At 29.4% G+C, this 9,730-nt stretch overlaps 1 protein-coding gene across 1 annotated transcript in view; it reads right to left on the reverse strand.

Moving 5' to 3' along the window:
- Positions 1-9,730, reverse strand: part of LOC106462459 (DNA mismatch repair protein Msh2-like) — a 196,351-nt gene that overhangs the window by 91,121 nt on the left and 95,500 nt on the right. The window contains exons 13-15 of the mRNA XM_022389729.1: positions 7,233-7,369; positions 6,479-6,595; positions 3,558-3,672 (exon numbers count right to left, since the gene is read on the reverse strand). Of these exons, the coding sequence (XP_022245437.1) occupies positions 3,558-3,672; positions 6,479-6,595; positions 7,233-7,369 (369 nt within the window). The remainder of the gene's footprint in view (positions 1-3,557; positions 3,673-6,478; positions 6,596-7,232; positions 7,370-9,730) is intronic.

Genomic DNA, 9,730 nt, shown 5'->3' on the forward strand with positions numbered 1-9,730 from the left:
GTAATGTACAAAATACGAAGTCTATTAGTTTTAGAACAAATTAGAAACTCAATTTACTGATATTGACAAACTAGAATATAAAGGTCTTATCTTTTATATTTGCTAAGATATCACTCGTACTGAATCAAACATAGTGGCATTCTACCCATAGCTTTCCATTTTTGGAAACGCTCCCTTATATACACTTACTTCTATATATGACATGTATAACTAATCAAAATCTCAGAATGTCCCCCTAGTGGCTTTCTCAGGCATGTTAATGGACTTGGACACCATTTCTTTCTTTGGAACAGATATTTGAACGAGGTAGGGTGTGTCTTTAATCTGCTCGAAATTTAATATTTTTTTAGACTAAAATACATCTTAGCTACTAAGCTTGATAAATTATAGTGGAATTCTGTGGTATTAATGTAGTAATTTATGATTTTTTAGTTATTCAAATGTATATATAAAACCTAAAAAATATTATTTTGTTTCATATCCTCCATATGCAAAATTTTTAAAGGCTTAGCAGCCTATGTCAAGCAGCAACTGAGTACAGAGGTCGTAACTAGAAGAGATAATTGTTTGCTTTACTTCTTTATTTACTGTTCTATGTTTTAAGTAAAACAAGTTTAAGAACTTATTTCAAAATAGCAGTAATCTATATACATATATAATGTATAATAATTGAAACTAGCAGAGACCCCCAAAACATTTCCGGCCAAATTAGTATCTTTATCGTAATAGTACTTCTTTAAATATAACATTTCTAGTACAATACAAACGAATTGTAATCGTTGACAATGAAATATTTAAATCCACTTGGATATAGGCTGTTCTTTATAAAACTTTAACTTATGTTAGGCCTAAATTTGATAAAGAGATTAACACTGTAACCTGTTTAAGTTTTTTTTTACTATAGTTTAGTTAGGACTAAACATTACTGTACTTAATACTATCGATAAATAAACTTATAATGTTATTCCACGACCTAAACATCAAACCTTTTTTAAAAACTTTGATAAGTTTTTATTATTCTGTTTTACAAAATGGTTAGTAAAGTATATTTACATTCCCCTTTTGTTGTTACTTCTTGTTTCATACAGAAATTGTAGTGGCTTGATCACTGAGCTTTGCAGCTGTCTGCCGCAGGCAGACTGTTTGTCATCGAGTGAATAATTCGCATGGGTGGTTTTTCTTCGGAAACATTCTACCTACACACGCATATGCAGCAGGTTCTCTGTCAGAAAGCGTAACAGTCGTACATACAAACAAGCAGAATAATAGTACAAATGTGACTGTATTTTACAAAATACTAGTCTACTAAAACACAGCCAAGACAAGTTACTTTGTACAGACCAAAGGTTAGTTTTATGTTATATGATATGGTAACATGAGTGCACGTGAGCCACATTATTGTAACTTCTGTATTGTTAGCCTGGCCTACGTCAATATCATAAAATAATAAATATATATAAATGTATAATTTTATGAGATTTAAGCTATTTAGTCTAAACACTTATGTTGTTGTGTTATAATCTGTGTTCATTCTAGAATGGAAGAGGCATAATTTATATTTATTTCCTAATTTTATTAATTACTGAAAATAACAGATAAAATATAAAGTTTCTTCTTAAGAGATGTTTGATAACTATCTGGACATTATAAAGATTTTGCATGTGAAATATGAAAAGTTTCTGATGCATAAAAGCATTTTTAATCTTAAAATGAAAATTGCTAATTTAATAGTTATAGCATGAAAATTATAACAAGCAAAAAATGGTTACAAGGTCAGTCCCAGGGACCAAGCTCGTGTTGAAAGAGTTAAAAGGCATTATTATTTCTCAGCTAAAAACATTAATAGTTTGTAATAACAATGATGCTTTTATGGATAATTTCATATATTCATAAATAAACTAAAATATAATGGCTATAAATATTGGCAATTAAGAAAATTATTTACACTGTTAAATGAAAGTTTGATATGGAAAAGTTGCTAGTTACTTTTAAGTAGCTAAATTTAAAACTATAATTTTATTCAGTATACCGGGAAGGAAAGTAGCTGGGCTTGTCTCAGCTTTCCCATGTTGTAGTTCTATTTACGATCATTTTATTTAAGATCTTTAATCATTTTATTTCTTTTGTAAGGATGGAGGTTGGGAGTTGCATATAGAAGAAATGTTAAGGTGGTTTCATTTATACTTTAGGAATTATAAGAACTTTTAAGGGTAACTGCCTTCCCATGACTAGCTGCAGACAGTGAAAGACAGGAGGATTTGAGACGTTGTGGGTGTAAGCATTCAAATTTATACCATAATTGATTTTCCATGCTTGCTGGCTAGTTTAACATCAGCATTTGGATTTTGTCTGGTAGATGGGATATCCCCAATGCATTTGGGAGCTATTTCCACAGGCATTATCCATTTTTTGTTTGTTAAGCACAAAGCTACACAATAGGCTAACTTCAGTAAAAATAAAACATCTAAAATTACATTAGCTGAAGTACTTGTAACAGGACATTTTGCAGTCACATTGTTTTTACATTAACTTGACACAAAACATCTAATGGGCTCCCATTATAATTAAGTGAATTTTATGTGCAGCAAGTGTCCAAAGTACACCAATAAAATCACAAGTAAATAGATGAGAAAATGTTAAAGTTGAAGCTATCAAGTTAATCAATTTTGATTTTTTTTTAATTGTGCTATTTACACATCCTTCTTTCATATTCATTAAGAATAAATTCCAAGGAGAAAAATTTTAGGATCCCTTGACAGAAGCTACACCCATCTTCTACGCTTAGATTTCAGATTTACAAGACACGTGTACGTATTTGATATATGTTTATAACCAACAGAATAAGCTCATTTTAAACTATACTTTAGCAATGGTTACTTTAAAATTGGTGTGCAGTATTTGTTAACAAGTGCATCAAACAGGTCTTAGCATTGTTACAGCTTTTGTTTTCACTAGCATTTAGCATTGTTTCTCATTTAGACACACTAATTAAGTAGACAGTTTAAATTGTATTTAGATTTTACTTTTATGCTTTAGTTAATTGTTTTAAAATGTATATTTGAAAGGTTTAATCATTTTTTAAATAAAATCCAAACTTCACCTCCGTTTGAAAGACTTAAAGTAGTACACAATTGCAAAAACATTTTTCTGAAGACTAAAGTGTCTCTACCAAATACATTGTAATAATGTCCATGGACACCCGTTGCATGTGTTAAGAATAATAATAATAGTAAAGGAAAAGAAAGGAAAGGCATGTAAAACATTAAAAATAAACTATGTGAAAATGTAAAGATGTGCAATTATGAATGTAACAAAAAGAGTATTCGACATAAAATTAAAAGGTATGTACATTTTTCTATTTCTTAATTTTAAACATTTCTTAGCACTATACATATTGATGATAATTAGCTAGTTGAAAGCTACCTGATTAAAATCATCAAACAAGCAAAACTGTTATGGTTATAAATGGACTAATATATATATATGTTTGTCATACTTACAAACTATCTGGATCACACAAAATAAGATCAAAACAACCAGAAGACAAAATCAATTACCTTTTAGGTCCTGATCAAAATCTGGACGAACGAAAAATTCCCCATTCTCAACCATGAACATGTCTAATGTTGTTTCCACCATCTCTCTGAACTTTACAAAATCTTCTTCAAAATCCTATTAATAAGTGTATGTTTATAAATATTACTGTGGAGATCATCACAGTATTTCAGTCATAATTTTCATGATAACTATTTAATTCACCAAAAAAGCTAGAAGGTGTGTGTGTGTGTCTTTATACAGTGCACCCGTAACACAATTTGAGTCTTACTTCCACCAAAACTTCTAAAGACCAGGGCACACTACAAAATGACCCACCTTATGATTTGTGTCCCAGTGTTTGATGTTTGTATTGTGGCAGCAATTTATTATTTTTTATGAATTTACATTTACTTAGATTTCATCTAAGGTTTGGATAAGATTTGCATTATCCTTCCTTTTGATGTATTCTCTTTGTTAATTTTTAACTTTCATAAATAATTAGTAATATTGAATATTGTGGGGTGTATTAATTTATGTACATGCCGATTTCATTATATATATATATTATAATAATAAAATGGCGTGCGTGTGTGTGTGTAACCACCATAACTCCAAGAGGAAAGAACCTAGAAACCTGAAATTTTGCACCCTTACTAAGTAGACTCTGAGGGTATTCACATGGGTATTATTACTTATCTATGTGTATGTGCCCATGTGCATCTTTTAGGCGAAATTTGTTTCTAGCCAGTAGATTTTTCATGTTGACTCAAGTATTTTTAGCCATGTGGTGGTAGATTCAATACATCTAGTATTGTGATAGGTTTAAGATTAGCAATGTCATATTACAACTTGTCTTTCTGTTACCATGAAAAACAATAATTGATGATTGTCCTGCATGTTTTAACTCTATATACTATAGTACGTATATCGGTAATACTTTATCATTTTTGTTGATTCAGAACATAAAAAAGACTTTTGATCAATAGATTAAAGCAACAATGAAATTAAAGTAGTTCTGTGGTCAGTCATTTACCAAAATTATGGTTGCTTGTTATCAGATTGTGTGTAGTTTTACAGCCATTTACCAAAATTATGGTTGCTTGTTATCAGATTGTGTGTAGTTTTACTGCCATTTACCAAAATTATGGTTGCTTGTTATCAGATTGCATGTAGTTTCAATGCTTCAGATGATATTTCACTGCACTATATCTTTTAATAAAGTAGCCTAGCATATAAACTCATTAGGCCTACTAGAGCATATGTATGAAAAATGGCTATGAAGTAAACTGTTATGGGAGTCCAGTGAAAAGCAGTGGTAACTAGCTATTTATGTTGTGGTTTTATTGCATTATAAATAATAAATTTACCTTGAAAAATAAAATTGGAATCCAAAAAGTCCCAAGGTTATTATGCTGTGTGTTTGAAATATCTGTGTTTCAGATATGATGACTTCTATAAGCTATTAATTTTTACTAATGCAATGTCAGAGTTGGCCAGTATAATGCTATCAGCATAGAAAGGTTTACTAAAATTGTGGAATTTTTAATGAAAACCTTGTAGTCCAAGACAGTGTTTCACAACCCAAAAGCTACTGTACCACAGTAAATCTTTTGAATACTTCACTATGTCCTGGTAGCATTAATTACTATATATTCATACAATATTTCACGCCCCGGAGGTTGGGAAACACTGGTCTAAGAAATGAAATGCTTTTTTAACATTAAGTAGACTGGATTAACATTCTAGTTTTTATTAAGTAATCCAAAGTTACCCACCCACCAACAGGACCTGTTGTAACAGTACCTAATTAAAGTGGTTAAACCTGTAATGGCAAAGTTAAATAATGGCAGTCTTCATTCAAAAACAACTGTGTTTTGTCACTGTGGTCAGATGCAATGTCATGTGTTATTTCTTGTTGAAATTTAACAAGTTGTTAGATTTATTATTTTATTCTGAAAAAGAAATTAATACACGAAACCAGTTACAGAAAATTTACACTCTCAAAAATATTTTACTTTCTTATTTTCTTAACATTAGAATAACCTAAACACTTTGTTCAATGATTATGATGAATAAAAAAAAAGGGTTTCGTCACACTTACAAACTATTCAATATTTAAATAATTAGTTTGTGGGTGAACACATTATAACTTATAATAATGGGAACAAAAATTCCATTTTGAGATAAGAATTTGTCAAGTGTCAAATTGCAGCTTAATTTTGTAACAAAGCATTACATATGATCAACAAGATATTCCACTTTCAATTCTACCACACAGTTAAATTCACTGCTGTTAGTTTGAAATTTCTCAGATTCCTCTTACCAATATTGGAGCAAAATTCAAGAGAGTAAAACACTTCAAACTGAAAGGTTTATTTTTTGTACAAAGTTAAAATACTGAAAAGTCATTTAAAGTACAGGTTATTTTACATTAACTTCTAGATCAGACTATCAGGTTTGCTGTAAATATACTTGTAGACCAAAACATTGTACATTTGCTGTTATGTTAAACTTATATTAAAGTTTTCTTCATTACCCATTCAAGCCATCTCCAAGCATTATTTGATCACTTTTTAAGTACACTTCTGCATCATTATATAACTTTTTGTTAAAGCACTTTGCTATTGTATAATTTTATGAATCAATTTTCCAATGAACCATTTAAATATTTCCCAAAAAATAATGAGATTTTAGTTAAGAGTCAGTAATGTCCTTTGCACACTGAAAATTATTACATAAAAACATTAACGATGCAAAAAATTAAGCAAAATAAACAGTTAATCTGTAACTTGTTAAACATTTCATTGTTAAAAAGTCTGCTTATCAAAAAGGAAATTTATTTTTAGAACTAAACTAGTATACTAAGTTTGTAGAAACAAATGATTCAAAATAACAAGTAATAATGTAAAACAAAGTTTAGAACAATCTACATACACTTTACCTTGAAAGGGCAACAGTACAATTCTCTGAATACTGCCATACATTTTCCTTCTTGACTCTCAAGCTGATTTTGAATAGCCGGAAGATGATTAAGAAAGAGATAGATCTTGTAGCAATCCTAGCGCAATCCAAAACAGATACTATGATCAACAAATCATCCAAATATGGAGTTTAGAAATTTTATAGTTTCACAAATGCTAATTAAAATTTCCTCTGAATTTAATGGAAATATGAATAGTAGCCCCCAAAACTAATATTAATTGAGCACTCACAGATACTACGAGTTCATTCAATAAAAATTATAAAAATATGCTCACATAATGAACTGAACACCCTGTATGACTAGCATACTTCAAAAACATTATTTGTGAGAAGTATAGACTTATTAATTATCAATCTTGGTATGAGTACAGAAAATCACAGGAGATTTCATGCAGTTCTTAAATTGGTTTTCAAATATAGTGCATTTGTATAACCAGGTAAAAATCCAGTTACAGAAATGGATGATACAATGATTAGGTTCTATAATTGAAAATATGCTTTTTTCTAAATATAATGCAACTGAAACTTGCACAAAACATACAACACTTTCATAACCTTAGAAAAAATAAAAATGTAAAAGTAAGAACATTACATAACTATGCTACATATTTCATTCTAAAACAAAAACTTTCCACTCCAATAAACATATATCAGCATACAGTGAAACTGGGCAAAAAGGAACTAATGGCTGTATAAGTAACAACTATTTTTACCTGTAGGGTTGCCTTTTTTTGCTGCAGCTTTCTTGCAAGTCGTTGAAGATCTGGAATTTTACGAAGGTGATCTTCATGTAGTGCCTGACGTAGTTCAGTGTTATTGACAAATGTTTCCACAATGTTTAATCGCTCCTCTTTAACAGTAAAAAAATAGAAATATATTTATATATAAAAGGGGCAGATCAAAACTGACAGCACTGTATAAGCTTGAAAAACAGTTAAAAGTTCCAATCACACTAAATTGCCAAGATTCATAACATTCACCCAAATACTCTTGCAATAGTCAATAATTCTACATACTGTTTTGCTCTCAACATTGAACTTAACAAGGGATGTGTTCAGTTACATACATGTTGGACAAAATGGGAGATTTTCTATATTCAGTTTATAGTTTCCATCTCTCTGAATTACAAATTATAATCTGTAATTCACAGAACAAATTGAAATTAAGGTTCTTAGAACAAATAAATTATTTTGTTATAAATATAAGTAGTTTGTCATATTAAAATTATGTAAGTTTTATACTATAAGCTAAAAGTTTAGAGGCAAACACAAAGTTATGGAAAACATTAATGCTATACCAAACTTACCCGTTGAAGTTACATATGTGAAAAATAATACTGAAATTAGTATAAAAAATGCAAACATGCAATTTATTTAAATTCAAACATTGTTTTCATCAAAGTAACAACACATTGACTTTATAATAACCTTGCAAGTCTAGGAATTCTAGAAATGATATGTCAAAATAGCCTGATGTTAATAAATTGCAAGATATATTAAAGTATTGGCATAACTTGTTGAATTACATGAAATCATTTGCCTCAAATTACTGTTCTGTTCATCCCACAAGAAGTGTGAAATCTGGGAAATGTGTTAGCCAAACCATGCTTAAACCTATGGATATGGGTAGTTAGAAGTGCAGATGTCATGACCAGTGTTCCCTCTAAGCTGCACAGCCATACTTCATTATTCCAGCATATGAAAAAATTCATTCAGCACATGGATTGAAATATTTAGAGGGAACATTAGTCATTACCATTTAACAGTTAACACTCAAAATTCAATTAGACAACTTTATTATTGATTTATGTAAATAAAAATAGCATCAAAACATAATCAATAAATTAAACATGTCTATAATTTTTAATTTCAAAGTGAAATATTTAAATAAACTGTCAATATTCTCTTCTATGTATCACCTAACAACTGTCTGTTCCAAATTGCTCATTTAAACATTCCTTCCACCCTTATTTGAGCTTCTGAGTTTTGTTACAAATTACGATGTTACATTACAGAAAATTCTGAGTCATAACCAAAACATATAGTCTCCAGTCAATTTTACTTATAGTGATATAAACCATAAAGTCAAGCCCATATACCACACCTTTCTATCACATACTGTCTTTCAAAAAATCACTAACGTTTGCTGTCACATTATTCATAACCAACAGAAATAGAAGATTTAACTTACTGAATGACATACAATGCTAGCTCATTCTGATGGCAGCTTTTGAATTATTTGGCCTACACATTCAAAGTTACTATCTCCAGGTACACATCAAACATAGTAAAATAATTATTTGAATGCACTTGTAGCTTAGTTAGAAAGCCAGATAAACTATAATAGTTATATGACATTGTAATCTTTGTGCATGTTATTATCTTGTGTTCTTAACTGAATAATTAAAATAAACAAACTCAGTATATTACTATCAGCAACTGTATAAACTACTAGGGTTAAAACCTTGGAACATTGAATGCAATAAAGCACAAAACCCATATGTGAGTATAATATTCTTTTATTTTTATGTATATTTTTATCTATTGTTGAAAAGTAAAATAGTAAATATTGGAAACTTATTAGGTTAATTACAAAAAAATTAAAAACTAAATTAAATAAAAAAAATTCTCAGCCAAATATACATGAAAACTGCACATGCATTACATAATTAAATATTTTATTTACTGTAACTTAAGGAAGTGGTTGCCAGGTGATTTCTCATTCTATTATTTAGGTTTAGTACTTAGACACTGTTTAACTCTCTACATGGGTATCCTTTACATATCACAAGGTTTTTTCCGACTTACATTCAAAATTTAATTAAACTACTTTTTGTTTATATTGTACCAATTAGCATAGCATAAAACCATAGCTAATAATCCATATTTTAATAGTATATAAGTTTTAGTTCTTAATTCCCTCAACACAGGCTCTTTGTGACCTCTTTGTACTCGTTTAAAGTCTTTATAGATTTAATACTTCTAACTTTCAATCTAGTGTGTATATTTTCAGATAATTTGGCAGTCTTTCACAAATAAAAAATATCATATCTTTAGTGAAGTATATTATTTGTTTTGAATAGCCCATGTAAAAATTAATTTTCATGTTAAAATTAAAAATACTTTTCCTCATCTCAAAACAATCAAATTTCCTTTGTGTAATCCCTGAAAGCTCCTAAATGCATTTCAAACGGTTTTTTGTCAGTAAAACT

The sequence above is a fragment of the Limulus polyphemus genome, unplaced genomic scaffold (genome assembly GCF_000517525.1).
Source record: "Limulus polyphemus unplaced genomic scaffold, Limulus_polyphemus-2.1.2 Scaffold1171, whole genome shotgun sequence".
Classification (NCBI taxonomy): Eukaryota; Metazoa; Arthropoda; class Merostomata; order Xiphosura; family Limulidae; genus Limulus; species Limulus polyphemus.